General features: G+C 45.0%; 1 protein-coding gene across 1 annotated transcript in view; it reads right to left on the bottom strand.

Annotated features, from left to right (window-relative positions):
- Nucleotides 1–8850: 8850 nt before the first annotated feature.
- EMB (embigin) overlaps nt 8851–22223 on the bottom strand; it is a 93377-nt gene continuing 80004 nt past the window's right edge. The window contains 1 exon segment of the mRNA XM_075326724.1: nt 8851–10352. Coding sequence (XP_075182839.1) covers nt 10350–10352 — 3 coding nt within the window. The 3' untranslated portion in view covers nt 8851–10349.

The raw sequence follows: 22223 nt of genomic DNA, 5'->3' as shown, positions 1-22223 counted from the left end.
ACAATGACATCAACAGCAGAAACAATAGAAACACTACACAACTACATCAACAGCAGGAACAATAGAAAGTCAGGGAGCATTTTGCGCAGTCAAATGCTTTGACCTTCTATTGCCAGAAACCACGTGACTGTGACCCGTGACACACTTGTGACAATATTGTAGTTACAAATGATCCTAAAGAGGCATCTATATATATAATTGCCTTATTCTGTCTGTCTGTCTTGCTCCAAAATTGTGTCGTTATAGTGACAGTGTCGTTATAGTGACAACTGTCGGATTGGCCTCTGGGCTCGGCCTGGGCCCGCCCCCCCACGGATTGGCCGCTCGCCTCGGCCTGGCCCCGCCCCCCGCATGGATTGGCCGCTCGCCCCGGCCCTCCGCACGCATCGCCTGCTCCAGCGTACACCGGCTCCCGGTACACATGTGCAGGGAGCCGGCATACACTGACGCCTCGCCCGCTCGGCCCTGCCCCCGGCACACCTTGGCACGCTCGGCCCCGCCCCCGGCGGACATAACTTTGCGATGCTGGGATCGTGACGGAGCCGGTGTACGCTGGTAACCATGATACACATCGGATAACTATAGGAAGCGCTTCCCTTAGTTACCCGATGTGTATCATGGTTACCAGCGTACACCGGCTCCCGGTACACATGTGCAGTAAGCCGGCATATGCTGACACCTCGCCCGCTCGGCCCCGCCCCCGGAACACGTTGGCACGCTCGGCCCCGCCCCAGGCGGACATAACCTTGCGATGCTGGGATCGTGACGGAGCCGGTGTACGCTGGTAACCATGATACACATCGGGTAACTATAGGAAGCGCTTTCCTTAGTTACCCGATGTGTATCATGGTTACCAGCGTACACCGGCTCCCAGTACACATGTGCAGGAAGCAAGCATACGCTGATGCCTCGCCCGCTTGGCCCCGCCCCCGGCACACGTTAGCCCGCTCGGTCCCGCCCCAGCACACATTGGCCCACTTGGCTCCGCCCCCAGCGACCCGCTCGGCCCCGCACCCGGCACACGTTAGCCCGCTCGGCCCCGCCCCGACACACGTTGGGCACTTATACACCTCCCCCACAGAACTACTCCTCCCATTATACTCTTCTTTCCCCAGGACTATTCCTCCCATTATACTCCTCTTTCCCCAGGACTACTCCTCCTATTATATTCCTCCTATTACACTCCTCTCTGAGTAATATAATATAATAAGAGGACTATTATAGCATGGGGGATGGAGCACGATGGGGGGGTGCAGCATGGAGGATGGAGCACGATGGGGGGTGTGCAGCATGGGAGATGGAGCACGATGGGGGGGTGCAGCATGGGAGATGGAGCACGATGGGGGGTGCGCAGTATGGGAGATGGAGCACGATGGGGGGTGCGCAGCATGGGAGATGGAGCACGATGGGGGGTGCGCAGCATGGGAGATGGAGCACGATGGGGGGTGCGCAGCATGGGAGATGGAGCACGATGGGGGGTGCGCAGCATGGAGGATGGAGCACGATGGGGGGTGTGCAGCATGGAGGATGGAGCACGATGGGGGAGTGCAGCATGGGGGATGGAGCACGATGGGGGGTGCGCAGCATGGGGGATGGAGCACGATGGGGGGTGCGCAGCATGTCGGATGGAGCACGATGGGGGGTGCGCAGCATGGGGGATGGAGCACGATGGGAGGTCTGCAGCATGGGGGATGGAGCACGATGGGGGTGCGCAGCATGGGGGATGGAGCACGATGGGGGTGTGCAGCATGGGGGATGGAGCACAATAGGGGGTGCGCAGCATGGGGGATGGATCACGATGGAGGGTGCGCAGCATGAGGGATGGAGCACGATTGGGGGTGCGCAGCATGGGGGATGGAGCACCATGGGGGGTGCGCAGCATGGGGGATGGCGCACGATGGGGGGTGCGCAGCATGGGGGATGGAGCACGATGGGGGGTGCCCAGCATGGGGGATGGAGCACGATGGGGGGTGCGCAGCATGGGGGATGGAGCACGATGGGAGGTGCGCAGCATGGGGGATGGAGCACGATGGGGGTGCGCAGCATGGGGGATGGAGCACGATGGGGGTGTACACCTCCCCCCAAACACACACACTGCTACGCGCGCACCGCACAGCGCACCGCACAACACACTGGGAACCAGAAACACCGCCCTACACAGACACCCACACACACACAGACAACGCCGCACACACACAACACCCAACACACAAACACCGCGGCATACACAAATATACGCACATACCGCGCAACACACACACATTGCACAAAACATACCTCCCCCCAAAACACACACATGCACCCTACACCCACACAAACCGTGCAACACACACAGCACCACACACACACACAATGCTGCAGACACACTGCGCTCCACAAACAACGCAACACACAAACAACACCGCTCTCACACACCCCCACACCCAGACAACACCCAGAACATTTACAGCGCCCTACACAAACACTTGGCAACTACACACAACAACATCTATATATATATATAACAAAAATCATATATTAACTACACAATACGTAAATTCTAGAGTACCCGATGTGTTAGAATCGGGCCACCTTCTAGTAATAGATAAATGCTCATAAAGGAAGAGAAGGGAAAATATTTCCTTATTAAATGTGGTCAGATTTTAAAGACAACCCTTATTCAGATGCCCTTTTAAATGTGGCTACAATAAGAGAGGTGCCCCTCTCAAGACCCCTCTCTATGAACCAGAATGATGAATAAATATGTAATAGTCAACAGGTAATTCTGGATCATAGAACCTAGAAAAATAATGGGGTCTCAAATTATTACCATCCCGAATATATACTTAAAGGGGTATTCCCATCTCTAAAATCCTATCCCAATATGTAGGAGGTGTAATAATAGTAATATTAGCAAATACCTCTAATTAGAAATGTAGTATAGTTCTCCTGATATAACCGTGTCTCTTACCTCAAGTGCAGGGCTTTGCAGCTTAGGTGTCCATGGTTATGAACAAGCTACTGTAATGCCCTGCACATGAGGTAAGTGACATAGCTAATCAGGAGAACTATATTACATTTCTAATTGTAGTACATGTTCTGTTTGAATGGAGTTGTTTGATGGAACAAACCCTTTTAAAGAGGATGGGCAAAAATTTTCCACCAGTAGAATATCTCGGACACATATTCATCTGTTTACTAAATATGTGAAAATGACAATGTTGAAATGAATCAGTCGAAGTTAAAGAAAGAAAAAACAACTACTCAGTGTCAAATATTTAATATACAGTAAATTGGAAGTTACAGCAGAATAGTTCTGCATAAAAAAATCATTACATTATATTAATATACAGTAATATACATACATGTAAGAAGAAATTACATCACGTAATATTACTATACAGTAATAAAATCACTTTCAATATATTAGTATATAGTAATAAAATGTAATAAGTATTATCACCATATGGTAACAATATCTCTTACATTCTAATAATATGTAGTAAGAAAATACATTAAATTATATTAATATAAAGTAATAAAAGTACCGTACATCACAAAACATTATATTAATATAGATAATATACAATATATTTCACTATATTATAATATACCATATTTTTCGGACTGTAAGAAGCACTTTTTTTCTCCAAAATTTGAGAGCAAAGGGGGATGCGTCTTATAAGATGCGTCTTATAGTCTGCATGTGCCTGGCTCACTTTGGGGGGCGGTAGCGGTGGGGTGGGTCTAAAGAGGCAAGAGCAGAAAAAAAAGGAATATTTACTTCTCCCCACAACCATAATCCACCTCTCAGCACAGTGCCGAAAGGTGGCCTGGATTATGGGTGTGTGGGGCAGTGAATATTCATTTTCTCTAATAGCGGACACACTGACCACCCCAGCAGTCGGCTTCAGCGAGTTAGGGGTACTTTGCACACTACGACATCGCAGGTGCGATGTCGGTGGGGTCAAATTGAAAGTGACGCACATCCGGCATCGCAGGCGACATCGTAGTGTGTAAAGCCTAGATGATACGATTAACGAGCGCAAAAGCGTTGTAATTGTATCATCGGTGTAGCGTCAGCGTAATCCATAATTACGCTGACGCGATGGTCCGATGTTGTTCCTCGCTCCAGCAGCACACATTGCTGTGTGTGAAGCCGCAGGAGCGAGGAACATCTCCTACCGGCGTCACCGCGGCTCCCGTAGGATATGCGGAAGGAAGAAGGTGGCCGGGATGTTTACATCCCGCTCATCTCCGCCCCTCCGCTCCTATTAGCCGCCTGCCGTGTGACGTCGCAGTGACGCTGTACGACCCGTCCCCTTAATAAGGAGGCGGGTCGCCGGCCAGAGCGACGTCCCAGGACAGGTGAGTCCATGTGAAGCTGCCGTAGCGATAATGTTCGCTACGGTAGCTATCACAAGGATATCGCAGCTGCGACGGAGGCGGGGACTCTCGTGCTCGGCATCGCAGCATCGGCTTGCGATGTCGCAGCGTGCAAAGTACCCCTTAGTCTGCTATTAAAGAAAATTAATAATTACTGCTCCCTATGCCCATTATCCTGGGCGTGGGGAGCAGTGAATATACATTTTGGATTAGTTGACAGCTGACGTCGCTATGTAACTGGGGGTGCATAGCAAAGACGTCATGCGCTGCCCATCGCTTAAACGCTGAAGTTAATTGCTGGCATCAGAAGAGGCCACCATGCACAGGGGGAAAAGGTGGAAGGTGAGTAGAATAATTTATTTTTTTTATGTGTGAGGAATAGCGAGAGGCATAAATACCATGATGGGGGGGACATATAATGTATACAGACCCATGATAAGGGGTCATATAAAGTATACCAGGATGGGGGACATGTATATAAGGATTGGGGACATAAATACCAGGATTAGGAACCTATATATCAGGGTTATGGACATATATACCAGGATGTCCTATGATGCCCATCATATATACCAGGATGGAGGACATATAAACCAGGATGGGGAATATATATACCAAGATGGGGGACATATATATCAGGATGGAGCAATGATGGGGATTGATATACCAGGATTAACTGCATATATACCAGGATGGCCTATGATGGGGATCATATATACCAGGATGGAGGACATATAAACCAGGAAGGGGAACATATATACCAAGATGGGGGACATGTATATCAGGATGGAGCAATGATGGGGATTGATATACTAGGATTAATTACATACAGTATATACCAGGATTGGCCCAGGATGAGGATCATATATACCAGGATGGGGGACATATATACATGGAAGAAGCCCAGGATAGATAAAATCAGTACAGAATTGGGTGATGTTACCCCCATAACAGTGACAACAGCAGATTCCCCCATAACAGCGTCTCATGACTAAATTTTTTGCTTCAAATTTTTCCACCCTATTTTCCTCCTTTAAAACTTAGGTGAATCTTATTGTCCGGTGCGTTTCATAATCTGAAAAATATGGTACTATGTTTTTAAAGGGGTTTTACAGAAAAAAACTTTTGATGTTATAATCTTATGGATTCTATCAATCAGAAGATCCAAATAAATGGGAATGGGGCTGAGCTAAAGAAGCTGGCACAAGCAAAATTATAGAAAATCTGAGGAACTTGATTAATGATGATGTGCCCTTAGAGCATCCGGAAAACCCTGGTAAGAGTCGGGCCCCACTGAGCCTATTGGCCTAGGTTTTTCTTGGTGCACAGCACAGGATTCAGCTGTGTTGTACAGCTGGCACATGAATGGTACCCCTACAGACGTTTATTCACTTAGCAGCCACTGTCAATTGTGATAGCAGCATTTAAGAGGTTGAGAATTGGTTGGGAGGTCTTCCTCCAAATGCCTATTATGAATGCAATAGTGGGGTGCTAATGGCTTTATCATTAAATCCACGGACTAAAGGGTGCTTTAAATGCTGCGACATCGCTAGCGGTTGCTAGCGATGTCGCGAGCGATAGCACCCGCCCCCATCGTTGGTGCGATATGTGGTGATCGCTGTCGTAGCGAACAATATTCCTACGGCAGTGTCACACGCACATACCTGTTCCTGGACGTCGCTGGAGACACCGAACAATCCCTCCTTCAAGGGGGAGGTGCGTTCGGCATCATAGCGGCGCCACAAAACGGCCGTCCAATAGAAGAGGAGGGGTGGAGAAGAGCGGGCGGAATATCCCGCCCACCTCCTTCCTTCCTCATTGCCGCTGGACGCAGGTAAGGAGATGTTCGTCGTTCCTGCGGTGTCACACGTAGCGATGTGTGATGCCGCAGGAACAACGAACAACCAGCGGCATGCACCACAAACGATATTATGAAAAGGAGCGACGTGTCAACGATTTTTGCCGTTTTTGAAATCGTTGATCGTCACTCCTAGGTGTCACACGCTATGATGTCGCTAACGACGCCGGATGTGCATCACTAACGACGTGACCCCGACGATATATCGTTAGCGATGTTGCAGCATGTAAAGCACCCTATACTACAGGCCCTTGAATCTGTGGTCTTTGTACACTTATAGAAATATCGGTACATTTGAAAATTCACTGCAATTTTTACAGTTTTACAGTAATAAAAGACAACACAAGTGATCACAGGTTTAAGTCCCCCATGGCGACTAATAAAAAATAGGAAAAAAAAAAGAAAAATATTTTGAAAAAATAAAAATTCACCTCACCCTTCCCCATTTTCATAGAATGTAAATAAAATCTTAAACAAAAAAATAGCATATTTTTAAATTATTGTGTAAGTATCCGAGATAATACAAAAATAAGATTTCTCTCATATGGTGAACATTAAAAAGAAAAAAAGAAAAAATTGAAGTAGCAGAATTGTTGATTTTTGGTCACTTTGCCTCCTCTCAAAAAACGGAATACAAACAGATCATAAAGTGGTATGGACCTCAAAATGGTAATGAAAAAAAAGGACAAAAAACAAGCCCTATTGACCGAAAAAAAAAACCTTATAGCTTTTGGAATCTGAGAAGGAAGATCAAAAGTTAAGATTGGACTCAAAAGGCCTGTAAAAACTTGTAGGCAACTCTGCCACACAGCACCACACCCCATTTGTTCTCCTGATCAGTTGGTGTCCCAGAGGACTAGACCATCAATGTACAGTATGATCCCGGAAATCCCCTTTAATATAATCTCTTTTAATACAACCACCCTATAAAATATAACATAACAGTCATAATAATACTTTATTGCTGTGGAAAAGCCACCGATCACTGAGGTGAGAGCTAATTAATTCGTACAGTATTTTAACATTTGCATAAATCACATATATTTCCAAACACAGAGGTAGCATTAAACTGAACGGTCTTGTATGACACATCGACCCGTTTATCAAAAATTGCAGCCATACTGGATTGCTGATCCCTATGTGTAATCTACAGAAAATTAATACAATTAAAAAGGTTTTCTGGGAATTTGCCAAATTTTGCAAAGAATAGGCAATGTTATGAAAAGAATGAACACCACTTACTTGTTGAATCCTGGCTGCAACTTCAGCCATCATGTACCAGATCATTTTACTCCAGCCGTTCGTTGGCTTAAAGGACAACCCCCATTTTAATTAATTCAGGACTCCAAATAAAATGAAAATCATTGACTGCATACTCATTTCTGATGATTCCACCACCAATGTTCCCACAGAGAGATGAGAGTTATTGTGCTATGCGCAGGCTGCAGCTCATAAGTATTCAATCATGGTCGACATCGAAGAGCGACCGCTCACGTTACTTTCTCCAGAAACAGCGATGCTGCGGGAGCTGAGTATCCGCTGTGTTTACTTTGCATGAGGTCCTGAATTAAAGGGACCAATATATATCCAGAACCATGAGCAGTTCTAGGTGTGTATTGCTAATCCCTGCCTAACCGTCCCTGTATACACTAGCATAGATTAAGAGATCTTTATAAAAAGTATTTCTAAAGATCCTTTATGATATGCTAATGAGTAAAAGGATAATACTCCCAAGGGCGTTAGTTCCTGCGCTCATTCCGACCTCTTAGCATGTTAGCATGCCCACATACCTATATCTGTTGCACCCCCTCAAACGCCGAGCTTAGAGTCAGTGTGCATGATCATAATGTCCAAGGACATGCGCACTATACCAGTTTGAAGCCGGGACGCGTACACCCGGTTTCATAGTGCACATGACTGCAAGTCCAGGGACTTTCTGATCATACCCACTGAGCTGAAAACCAGCGTCGGCTGAGGAGGCGGCCAAGAGGTGAGAGCAATCATGCCTCTGATGCTGCGCATTCATTAGCATTTTAGCATGCCCACAGGAGCGTACTTACATACTAAGGGGGACAACTAGCCAGGGGAAATAACGCCCTTGTGACTAGTTGCTGGCCTCATTAGCATATCATAAAGGATCTTTAGAAATACATTTTATAAAGATCTCTTTATGTATGCTACTATAGGCTGGGACTGCTAGGCCGGCAACAGAAATATACACCCAGAACTGCTCATGATTCTGGGTGCAAATTGCACCAGGCATGCTCCCTTTAATTACATTAGTCTATTTGTGGACAACCCCTTTAAGTTAGAAATTTTCATGACTGCAACAACTGCTGAGTTCATTGATCATGGGACCTCATCACTGCATGACCTGTTTGGATAACCTAAGCACCAGTGCTGGGAATTAAAAGGAACCTATCACTAGATTTGTCCCCTATAAGCTGTGGCCACCACCAGTAAGTTCTTGTATACAGTATTCTAGAATACTGTATATAAGTGCCCAAGCCATAAAAAACACCTTTTATTATACTCACTTGCGGGTTGGGGCGGTTCGGTCCGATGGGCGACGCTGGTATTGATCCGGTGCCTCCTCTCTTATTACGGTTGCCGTCCTCTTTCCTGCTTTGTGTAGATGACGCCTCCTATGTCATGCACACAGTGTTCCTCTGTTGCGCTCTTGTGCACTTCTCTCTACTCTGCTGAGGGCAGAGCAATGTATCGTAGTGCACATGCCTGGGCAGTCTTTGACCTTTCCCTGCGCCATTACAGTACTTACAACAGGGCAGAGAGTGCAATTGAAGACACTTTGTGCAGGACGTAGGACGCATCATCCATATGAAGCAGGGAAGGAGGATAGCAATCGCAAGAAGACAGGAGGCACCGGTTCAAGACCAGTGATGCATATTGGACCAGACCGCCCCACAGGTGAGTATGATAAAAGATGTTTTTTACGTGATGCAGCGCAGCCTGGGGACTTATATACAGTATTCTAGAACACTGAAATAAGGGCTCACTGGTGGGGGGCGCAGCTCATAGGGGACAAGTCTGGTGACAGGTGCCCTCTAAACTAATAATGTTTTTTGTTTTGCTTTCAGTACTTATTACCATTATTGGACAGATTTTATAAGATTCATGAAAATCCCTTGCACATATTTTTTCACAGCATTAATTGGAATATTCAGTCCAATATGGATATATTCAGACCATGCTCAAAACAACTAATACCATCAATCCATAAAGACTGTGCACAATGTTCTTACAGCCAGGAATGAAACGTTTCAAGCCTAATAAGATCACTATGATTTCTTAAGGAGATTCATGCCAATTCTAATTTTAAAACTAAAAATGTTGTGCCATGTTCTGTCCTCTGGAGCGGATTGCTTGCCTATCTTCCTGCTTATGAGAAATGTGGGGTGGAGGGGTTGATGCGCTCCTGATGATTGACAATTTGGATATGCAACATAGTTGAGCCGCGGGTCCAAACGGGTTGCTCTTCAATGTTGTCTGCACAGCAACGGAGCAGTGCAGCTCATTGATCCAGTGATCGGGCCAACTTCAGAGCAGCGCTCGCAAGCAGTATAGCCAAAGAGCTTGCAGGTATTGCCCTATTTGCCTAGGAAACTAATGTAGCAACTCTGATATACTGCAGAGGTGGCTAGTAACTCAAGCACATATCAGTAACGTATACAATTAAAAATATTGAGGATGGAGAAGATTTTTAGTTACATGTTAATTGTTGTTTGTTTTAATAAGAAAAAACATTTCCGAAGATGTGACAACCCCTTTAAGTAAAAGCAGGATTAGAGAGTGTAGGGGGTGCTTAGGTGCCAACGGCGTCTATTAGGTTTCAAGTGCTTGTGCCACATAAGTAGAAGCCAGAATTACAAATAACACATGGTAGGTGGGGGATTTACAGACTTTATACTAGGGAAATGGTACAATGACGACAATGGATCAATGACAACAATGAGTATAATTTGCGTTTAGAGATGCAAGTCAGCAGTCCTGGAGAAAGGCCACGGAAATCTGAAGATCTGGCCGAAGGTGGGTTGGAACACAGAAACCAAATCTGATTCCATCGGATCTGGAATTGTTGACCTACCGAGCCGTAGGAGAATTCATTTCACTGTAGAAGGAAGAAAAGAAGAAATGAGACGACGTGGATTAGGAGAACGGTATCTCACGAAAACTAAGGTGTCAGATCATTAACGTGAGCAAACAATGTATCTAAAACGTTTCTGAAAGTCTAATCATAATTAATGTAGGCGCAGGAGATGGTGCTACTGCCAAATTGTTTTTTTTTCTTTTGTCCCCATAATGATAAATTAGTGTTACGTTGATTGGATTTGGGTTAGTCAATCTGACAGTCTGATTGCTATGGGTGGCACCTGACAAATTGGGTTGTCAGGCAGCACATCCCTAACAACTTATTTTTCTTAGTTTCTTGAAGTCTCAAATATAAATTGTATCTCAGCCATTTATCATTGTGTCATTTTAGCTCCATAACTTTATTATATTTTTCTGATGGCTTTTAAATCACTGACATAGATTTAAGAAAGAACTGTTCCAGGCGGCACACAATCAAAGGTGCACGTGTCCGAGAAGGCATCCACAATATAACTTGAACAAAGGAACCACCCTTTGTTCAAGTGCTATAGATTTAAGGTATAACTGCACATTAAGGCCTAAGCCACACGGCGAGAAAAACGGTGTGAGTGGAGTGCGATAAAACATCATATTCCACTCGCACCAATATTAGCCTGTGTGTCAGCACTCATGAGTGATTATTTTCTCAACCCTAATCGGACTGAGAAAATAATCGCAGCATGCTACGATTGTAATGCGAAACTCTTTCTCTCGCACCCATTCAAGTGTATGGGGCGAGAGAAAAATTGCACTGCACTTGCGGTACACCGGTGTACCGTACGTGCAGAGCGAGAATCGCAATAGCCGGCTACGGAGGAGAGAGGAAGAAAAATCCCTCCCGCCCCTCCTCAGTGCCGGCTCGCCCCTCCTCAGTGACGGCCCGCCCCTCCTCAATGACGGCCCGCCCCTCCTCAGAGCCGGCCCTACCCCCGCAGCTGAGAGGTTCGCTCACACAGTCGGACCTCAGTCACAGGGACACTCGCATGACACTCGGCTCCCGCTGTGCTGCCAGCGGAAGCCGAGTGTCATGCGAGGATCGCACTAGTGCCCCATGTGGCCCCGGCCTAAGAAAACTTCTGACATGTCATGATGACAACTTTGTCAGTTTTTATTGATGGCTGTCCCTGTGTTGAGACCCCCACCAATCGCTAAAACAATGTATCAGAAGCGTTCAGCCAAGTGTTCTCTCGTCCAAGACTAAAGGTGGACAAAAGTTTGTTCCAAAATTGTGAAAAAACAATATCTTCAAAAAAATCTTCTAAAAAATCATTACTTTATTATTCCATAGAAAAGTTTAAAAATATAGACACAGGACGGTCTACACGTTTCGAGTCAACTTGCTCTTACTCATAAGGGAAATTATGAAATATACTGATTTTGACCCAAACTAAGTGAGACTAAAGCGGGCTTTACACGCTACAACAAATCTAACCATGTGTCAGCGGGGTAACGTCGTAAGTGACGCATATCCGGCATCGTTAGTGGTGTTGTAGCGTGTGACAGCTACGTGCAATTGAACGTAAAACTGTTCATCGCATACACATCGTTCATTTCCTTAAAATTGCACGTCGGGTTGTTCAATGTTCCCGAGGTACCACACATCGCAGTGTGTGACACCCCAGGAACTATGAACAGATCTTACCTGCGTCCCGCGGCTCCCAGCCAGCAATGCGGAAGGAAGGAGGTGGGCGGGATGTTTACGTCCCGTTCATCTCAGCCCCTCCGCTTCTATTGGCTGGCTGCTGCGTGACGTCGCTGTGACGCTGAACGTCCCTCCCACTCCAGGAAGTGGATGTTCGCCGCCCACATCGAGGTCGTATGGAAGGGTAAGTGCGTGTGACGGGAAATAATCGTTTGTGCAACACGGTCAACAAATTGAACGTGCCGCACATACGATGGGGGCAGGTACGATCGCATACGATATCGTATGTGATATCGTAAGGTGTAAAGCAGGCATAAGGCACCGCCGTGAGAGTCATTCAGAAATGTAGTGGTGACCTTCCTTGGTGACTGAGTTATAACAACGCTCTTAAGAATTGGGATGCAATGTGTCTCTCAAGTTACATTTCCTGGACTCTCATTCACATTTTTCCCCAATAACCTTAGAGATGTCAGTGATGAGCATGGAGCTTGCAGAACAGTTTCATCAGGGCATCGTGCTATTCGAAGGCCATTATAAAGGGAAATGAAGCCCAAAAATGCTCGCAGACTACTGTTGAGGACTAAAAAGGGACATAGCTATATATTCAGCCATATAATTAAAAAAAAAACCTTTTTTTAAAAAATAATAAAAAAAACCTAAAAATGTTTTGTTGAAAATAAAAAAATCTCTAAAATTTAAATGCTTGCAACTCAAAATCCTTGTTTGACAGAAACATTTTGAAGGCAAATTTGGAATCATGGGATAAATTACCATACGAAATAGCTAAAATATATCTTTGTACCGTGTTGATACCATTAAAAGGTATCAACCACTGAGGACTTCAGTTCTTTTAAACAATTTTTCATACGAAATAGCCAATTTCATGCAAAAAAAGGTAACATTTTATAGGCCAGTGAAATCTTTTCATAAAAAAAAAATGCTTAAAATGTCTTCATATGAACAGAAAAATGAATTTCCCAAAGTAATAAATAGGAAAAGTATTCCAAGGCTTTAAGAAGCAGCATTTAAAGTGAATTTTGGGGCGGATCTACTTAAAAACATTAAAAAAAACAAACTCTGAGTGAACAAACTAAGTGAAGTTTTCTAAAAGTAATTTAAAATGATAAAGGGCAGGGAGGACTAGAGCTGGCTGGAACAGTAGGGGTTAAATGAGTACAGAGTTTTTAGTTATTTCATCATTATTAATTGTGGGCAAATTTGTAAAAACTTGGAAACCCCGTCATCATACTGGCTGCATCCAGATATCACCAGAGAGAGAGCTTAGGAGCTATTGTATGCAGAGACAGCTAAAAATTCCTTAAAGGGTTGGTCCAAAACACATAATAGGTAGTTATTTAGTATGAAAATTATTTACTGCCATAATCTAATCTATTTTCCAATATATTTTAGTTAAAAAGGCTAATATATCCTCACTACACTAACTTCTTTATTTTTTTTTACTATTTCCTTTCTTGATGATGCTTTGTTTGAGCTTCTCAGTGCACTCTGGGAAACTCAAATGAAGCATCATCAGGGGGGCAGAGTTAGCAGTCACTTGAGAATCCTCTGTCCCACCCTAAGGCTTTCTTCACACGTTAGTAATTCTGGTAAGTATGTTGCAGTTTTTATATGTACCAGAATCACGGACATACACAGACCCATTAAAATCAATAAGTGTGTGCACACATCAGTGATTTCTCACTGACATGATTCCATGTGGAGCACACGCGTGTCCGTGTGTTATGCACGGAGACAAGTCCTTTTTTCTCCGGCATCGCTGATGTCCCATTGACCACATAGTGGTGTGAGCCGTGAAACACGTACCAGAAAAAACATACATTTAACACTAGAACTACTGAGGTAGTCATTTTGACTACTTTGCAGCATGTATTTCTATATAGGTGTCACGAGTCCAGCAGTTCTAGTGTTAAAATAAAAAGCTTTTTAAACTCAACTGTCTCCAGCGACGCTGTCTTCAGCAGCTGCTGTCTCCTGCTTCAAGGCCGGCTAATTATGGTCATACATATGCACTGCACAGCTGACCCGGAAGTAGCTGCAGAGGTGAGACAGCAGCGGCCGCACACAGCATCTCGGGAGATATCAGCACAACGGACAGCAGAAGCGTGGGCAGGTGAGTATAAGTGCCTGATCTACATGTATTATCACGGATAGCACATGGAGATCACACGTGTGCAAAACTCATGGCACACGAAGAGACATAGGTACCTTTATCACGTCAGTAAAAAATGTGTGGGTTTTTCACTGGCATTGAAGGGGGCTTAAAACAAAGCATCATCAGTGATGTCCTTGTAAGAAGCTAGGCTGATCGCTGCTCTACTGAGGATACTCAGATTGTCATTTACAACGGATGCGGAGTAGATTCTTGTCACTGTGCTGATGTGATATTTGCATGTGGCGATCATACTTGACACAAGTTTTTCTTTATTTTGTTTCAATTTTTTCATCATCTGCAAATCATTAACATGAGTGTCGATCCTGTGATTATAATAACGTCACAACCTTTCCTTGTCTGTTTTGCAATTTCAATCTTGTGGAGAGTATATTCGTGAATACAGACAACAACCAGAGTAAAAGCAGTCAGTAGATACATTCTTTTAATTTCATACCTATGAATTCCGTCTATAATTCCCTTTTAAAAAGGTCTATTTTATATCAGGATAAATGGATAGACAGCTTTTTATGTACAGAAAGCACAGATTTCATCTTGGCATGGTTATATCTCATGTCTTTCTTACAGAAGAGGAAATATTGATTAAAGACATTAATAAAATCTACTAATCAATTTAAAATATCACAGTGCGGATGGAAAGGGAAGAGGTCAATTCATTATTAATGCAGCGGCTAATTATATCTCTGCCGCTCCCGTTTTAGCCTTGTGGTTCTCCTTATCCCTCAGCTTTACTTTTCAAGGCATTTTTGAGTCATTCTTCCTTACTATTCTTTTCTTATCAGGAACAGCCACAGTAATCAGACACTATGCATACTTCACGAAAACATGACACATATGTGACACACATAGGATGCTCCACATCAATGAGGCCCCCGCTGGATGCATGCTACATACACAAGAGACGCATACATGCACACCGCATACACGCTACAGACCCATCAGGTACATGCACCACACACATCCCTACTGTATATCATACACTGAACTACATACAGCAGCATAAATATAACCCATACAATTAACTCTTTATGCTCTATATACACTGCAGCATGCACCAAGTAATGCTCTCAGCCTATAACTTAGTAGGTCTTCATAACCAAGGCCTGCATGCATATGGCCCGCCAAAGGGTTTGTTGTGTCCAGAAGGAACAGGGAGATGCTGACTCCCTACTTTCTTTATTCAAATGTCTTCATGTTTTTCTGACTTGAATACACTTGAACACTTGAGTGCCAGAATTGGCACAGAAGAGGGCTCATCATACCTGACCCAACATGCAGCGATGTGTTGACAGCCCGCTACTGGCCTCATCCCACTATTATTGTAAACACACTGCTGCGGAGATGGCAGAGAAAGCAACAGTAAGCACCTCATGGAGGAGCCAAAGATTAAATGCCATCTTATTTTAGATGAAGGGATCAAGGGGAAGAGAGGGTTAGTGTTGCTGGGAGGGCATATTATGGGGCAATGTGTGGAGGGATTGTAAAAGAAGGACCAGTATAGCAAGGGGAAGTGGAGTGGGAGGGACTGTATACAGAGAGGCAGTGTGGGTGAATATTATGGAAAGGAGCAGTACATCAGGGGATATTATGGAGAGGGGCAGTGTGAGAGGAATATTATGGAAATAAGCAGTGCATCAGGAGATTTTATGGAGAGGTGCAGTGTGGGATGACATTATGGAGCGGGGAAGTGTGGAAGAAGGGCTATTATGGAGAGTGGCAGTATGGGAAAACATTATGGAGAGGAGCAATGTGGGGGGAAATATTATGGAGAGGAGCAGGGTGGTGGACATTATTAAAAGGAACAGTGTGGGGGGATATTATGGAGAGGGGCAGTGTAGGGGGAAATTTTGCGCAAGACGCACAATGAGAGGCAATTGTTTATTCAGGGACGCAGCATGGAAGTCATTTTTATTTATGGGGCAATATAATGAAACTGTTATTTTTAAAGGGTACTATGTTGGAAAGTGCTGCTGAAGATGGACAAGTGGTATGTTCAGAGAGATGAGCTCTGACCATGAAATCTCATCAGTGTATCTGTATTACATGGAGATAAATGGGATGAGAAAGACTCAAATCAGAGAAGATGTCATCTATAAAGTACCTGGATGTAAATGTTTATTTGTGATACTGAATAAGTCTCATCAGTACTGTGGTTCATTGACTACAGACTGGTCACTTGGCTAGACGTCATTGCTTGGTCCTGTCAGTGCATCTCTCCGGTACGCGGTGATCGTTCAAGCATCTCCGTGTACCGGCAAAATGCTCTGGCACATGGTCGAGTTCCTATTCCTGCATGTGGGCGCTCTTTACAGAGTCAGCCCACATACAGGGACTGGCTGTCACAGCCGGTAAATAGTGGCACCGGTAATCACATGATCGGAGCACCGTTGTTATGGTAACCTGCCTGTCAGCTGTGACGTCACCGTTTACAGCACGCAGCTTGTGCTTGCTCACTGAGTGAATAGACTACACGGGAGCAGCAGCGTTCTTCCTCCCATGCTGTGCTGTCTGATGTAGCAGAGCTGCATGGGTTGAAGGAGAAAGAAGACAGAAGACCATGGATCGTGGAGGGATGAGAGGGAGTAATAAAAATGGAGTCTCTAATGTGTCTGTGTATTTATTTCTATTAAAGTATTTTTTCTCTGTGTGGTGTCTTTTTTTAACCCTTTATTGGACATTCTTAATGGCCGAGTCAAACTTGCCTGACATTAAGAATCTCTGGCTTAATACTAGCTAGTAAAACAAAGCTAGTATTAACTCATTATTACCCAGCAAGCCACCCGGCTTCAGGCTGCTGGAAGAGTTGGATACAGCGCCAGATGATGGCGCTTCTATGAAAGCGCCATTTTCTGGGGCGGCTGCAGACTGCAATTCGCAGCAGAGGGGCCCAGAAAACTCGGGCTAACCTGTGCTGCGGATTCCAATCCCCAGCTGCCTAGTTGTACCTGGCTGGACACAAAAATGGGGCGAAGCCCACGTCATTTTTTTTTTAATTATTTCATGAAATTCATGAAATAATTAAAAAAGGGCTTCCCTATATTTTTAGTTCCCAGCTGGGTACAAATAGGCAGCTGGGGGTTAGGGGCAGCCGTACCTGCCTGCTGTACCTGGCTAGCATACAAAAATATGATGAAGCTCACGTCATTTTTTTTTAGTTTTTTGGCAAAAAAAAAAAATGCTTCCCTGGATTTTCCATTGCCAGTGAAGGTAACACCAAGCAGTGGGGGTTAGCAGCCAGTAGCTGCTTGGATTACCCTTAGCTAGCAATACAAAAAATGCAGCGGGAGCCCATATATTTTTTTTTAATTATTTATTTAAATAACTAAAAAAAATGGACTTCCCTGTATTTTGATTGCTGGACATCACAGTACTGTAAAAATAAATCATTAAAAAGAATGACGTAGCGCTCCGCGGTATTTATGATTCTCAGCGCAGATAAAGCAGACAGCTACGGGTTGCCACCCCCATCTGCCTGGTGTTACTTTGGCTGGCAATCAAAATACAGGGAAGCCCATTATTTTTTTTTATTGAAAAAAATAGTTTAAAAAAAAAAATGACGTGGGGTCCCCCCATTTTTGATAGCCAGCTAAGGTAAAGCAGATGGCTGTAGCCTGAAAACCACAGCTGGCAGCTTTACCATGGTTGGTGATCCAATATGGAGGTCACCCCAGGCTCTCTTTTTATAAATAATAATAATTACAAAAAAAAAGTAGGGTCCCCCCAAATTGGATCACCAGCCAAGGTAAAGCGGACAGCTGTGGTCTGGTATTCTCAGGGTGGGAAGGTCCATAGTTATTGGCCCTTCACAGCCTAAAAATAGAAGACCGCAGGTGCCCCAGAAGTGGCGCATCCACTAGATGCGTCAATCCTGGCACTTCACCCCAGCTCATCCCGTGCCCTGGTGCAGTGGCAAATGGGGTAATAAATGGGGTTGATACTAGCTGTAAAGTCACCTGACATCAAACCCAGCAGTTTGTGATGTCATGGCGTCTATCAGATACCCAACATCACAAACTGTCAGTACTAACAAAAAAAATAGACAAAAAAATGTATTTGAAAAAACACTCCCCAAAACATTCCCTCTTTCACCAATTTATTGTAAGGGAAAAAAAATAAGGCGGTCCCACAACGACTCTGGACCATCTAGAATATGGGGAGACACGCTCAGGGAACGTATCCCCCATTTTCTAGGAGTGCAGACCCTCCATGTGAGGAGTGTGGGTGCAATGAATCTGCACCCACTCTCCCTGGGTCCACAGCAGCAGAGTCCATGTCGTAACTGTTGCTAACCAAAGTTGCAATGCCCTGCTCATGAGGTAAGGGAATGCCTAACCAGGAGAACTATTCTACATTTCCAAATATTGGTATTTGCTGATATTATTGCTATTCCACCTACTATATATTGGGGATAGGATCTTGGAGATGGAATACCCCTTTAAGTCCAGTTATCCAGCTGAATGAATACTAAACAACAGAGCTCGCTATTTAGACATGTTTTCTTGTGGCGTATAACGGACTCTCATGTTTGGTAGTCGTTCAGCAGGGCAACTATAAAATCAAATACCTCCATTTGGAAATGTAGTATAGCTCTCCTGATCAACTATGTTCCTTACCTCATGAGCAGGGCATTGCAGTAGCTTACAGATGCATGGTTACCGCCACTCACTGTGTCTGAACACAGGAAGCTGAGCTGACAGCCGCTCTGTGCATGCGGCAGCATCTATTGTGAAGGAGGGGGCCGCTGGAGATCAACGCCACATAGGTACCGTGGGACACCGGGGAACACCGGTGGGGTTATAGGGGGTGACCTGGCAGGGTCTGGGGAGGAGTTTTCTGTTGCATGTGTCATGGCACATGCGACAGAAATCAGAGGAGTAGGGTGAATGCGGCCGGCGTGCTGCTGTGCGCGTGGCCATCTTGGATTTCCGGGAGAGGGTCGGGGGGGGCACTTTGGCGACACCGGGGGACCGGAGGGGACCGGGGAGGAGATTTATTCCCATCTGACATGTTTGTTAATGCCAGCTGGGAGATAAATAATTTTTTACCGGCGCTGTCATTTACTGTAACTTGATCATTGGTATATGGTGTATACCAGTGATCACGTGAGCGGGGAGCGGAAAAACCGACCTGAATCATGATCTCCAGGGTCTCTGCTACCCCCTGAAACCCCGGAGATTTTCTGATGCTGGGGGGCACTATTCACTTATTTCTGCCTGCTGTTTATAAACGGCAGATCAGAATAAGGCTACATGCACATGACCGATCCGTTTTTGCGGTCCGCAAAAAAAGGTCAGTTTTTTTCACGGATGCATCCATGTGGCATCCGTTTCCGTTCCATATACGGTCCATATGTCATCCGTTTGTCATCCGTGTGCCTTTTGTTTTTTTGCGTACTGCAAAAAAACTGAAGGAGGGAAAATACATAAATTTACCCAGGCTCCATAGCTTCAACCTACATGAGGCGGTGACATGTTCACTCCAGTGCCATTTTCTACTGCTTTTCACAGCGTAGAGCACTCTGGTGATTTTCTTGTGCTTGTACACTTCATATCAGTCTTTTCTGTCATTATAATGGCAGAAAGACACATATTGTCCCACTCTCCTGCATTTTGTAATTTTGCACCCTTTGGTGCCTTTCATGTGGCACTAAGGGGTGCTTATCCTTGTACTTAGCCAAAAAAATAAATAAATTGAAATAAAAAAAAACAAATTACGTGGGGTTCCCCCCTATTTTTGATAGCCAGCTAGGGTAAAGCAGACGGCTGCAGCCTGCAGGCCACAGCTGGCAGCTTCACCTTGGCTGGTAATTCAAAACTGAGGGCACCCCACGCTGTTATTTTAAATTAAATAATTTTAAAAAAAACAACACGTGGGGGTCCTCCCAAAATTGGATCACCAGCCAAGGTAAAGTGGACAGCTGGGGTCTGATATTCTCAGACTAGGGAGGTCCATGGTTATTGGACTCTCCCAAGCCTAAAAATAGCAGGCCGCAGCTGCCCCAGAAGTGGCGCATCCATTAGATGCGTCAATCCTGGTGCTTCGCCCCAGCTCATCCCGTTGCCCTGGTGTGGTGGCAAACAGGGTAATATATGGGGTTAATACCAGATGTGTAATGTCACCTGGCATCAAGCCCTGGGGTTTGTGATGTCAGGCGTCTATCAGATACCCGACATCATCAACCCAGTCAGTAATAAAAAAAAAAAATAGACGACAAACACATTTTAATTTTAAAAAACACTCCCCAAAACATTCCCTCTTTCACCAATTTATTAGAAAGAAAAACAAATCCAGGTCTGGTGTAATCCAAGAGGGTCCCATGACGATCCATACCATAGTCAGAAGAACAGAATGTTCCATATTGGCTGGGAGAGCAATGCAGTGACCTGAGCTAACATCAATAGGTCAGCCCAGGTCACTGCAGGGAATGACGAGCGCTGCTGTCAGGAGGTTAGCGAGGTACATTACCTGCGGTGATCGCTGCACTCCTAACGTCAACACTGTCACTGAGTTCAATGACCGCCGCCTTCACAACCAAGTATCGCGAATGCCTGTGACGTCACCGCTAGTGACAGTCTCGGGTCGGCAGCGAGAGGAGATGTGACAAGCGGCGGCCATGGAGGACAGTGACAGCGCTGATGTCGGGAGGGCAGGACTTCATCACTGCAGGTAAGGAACTTCACTAACCTTCTGACGGCAGCGCTTGTCATCCCCGCGGCTGCTGTCACTGCAGTGTGGTCAGCTGCGGACCCAATACAGTGTGGGCAGCTGTGGACACTGCTGAGCAGGCAGCCGCGGGGCTGGGGCTGGGGCTGGAGCGGAACACAGACTGCAGCGGCATCCGAAGGTAGTCACACGGAAGTGCTTCTGTGTGGCTTTCGGAGATTTTTGCACATGTAGCAAGGGTAAACATCGGGTTACTAAGGAAAGTGCTTTGCTTGGATACCCGATATTTACCCTGGTTACCAGCTTACCGCAGGCTGCCAGCGATGGCTCCCTGCACACGTAGCTGTAAAAAGCCACGCTTTTGGTGATCGAACCATTCTCGAATGTAACTCGAACTGCCGAACTTTTAGCAAATCGTTCGAGTTTGTCGAACGACTCGAACACCCCCCAAAATCACTCGAACATGAAATTGGCGAACCTCGAACATCGCTCATCTCTATTAAGGACATACTGGGAGTTGTTGGTTCATGCAGTTTCATGCAATACAATTATATATGGGGCTATCCTTATGTTATAAGTGATTGCTGTACTAACCTTGGTGATGTATATATGTACTGATAGTGTTTATATGCTGCATTCATATACTGACAGTTGTTCTGATGATGTATTTATTTGCTAACAGTGTTTATTATGCTGCATTCATGTACTGATGGTGGTTCTGGTGCTACACATGTTCTGACAGTGGTGGTACACATGTACACAACATGCCTCATGGCTATGTTAAAACTGTTTCCTGTGTTTTGGATAGCCTGTGTTCACAATGATTTTTGGGGAGTAGAAACGCAGCAGAAACTCTCCAAATCCTGCTCAAATAGTCAAAACTTGGTTCTGGTGATGCATCAATGTACTGATAGTGGTTCTTGTTATGTAATCATGTAAGTAACCCTTTAAAAAAATTGCGGCTCTTGGGGATTGATTCAGTAATGTAGTATAGTTCTCCTGATATAGCCATGTCTCTTATCTGCAGGGCATTTTAACTTAGATATCCTAATCAGATGACTCCCTGATAATACTGTATGGATAAGTATCTGCTTGGATTTCTCAGTATATGATGGGCAACATTGAGAAGTGTAGACACAGTCGTTGGCCAAGGAAACTTAGTGCAGCAGATGAAAGGCACATTGTGATTACTCTCCTTAGAAACTGGAATATTCCCATCAGTAACATCAGCTGAGAACTGGCAACAACCAGTGGAACCGAGGTACAACTAACAACTGTGTAGATGGGTACATCTACTCCATGGAAATCAAATTACTGAAATCCGTTAAAAAAAGTGATTGCACTCGGACCCATGT

Source organism: Anomaloglossus baeobatrachus, chromosome 1, assembly GCF_048569485.1.
Source record: "Anomaloglossus baeobatrachus isolate aAnoBae1 chromosome 1, aAnoBae1.hap1, whole genome shotgun sequence".
Taxonomy (NCBI): Eukaryota; Metazoa; Chordata; class Amphibia; order Anura; family Aromobatidae; genus Anomaloglossus; species Anomaloglossus baeobatrachus.
Note: the sequence above shows the minus strand (reverse complement) of the source record. Positions and strands in the feature narration are given on the sequence as shown.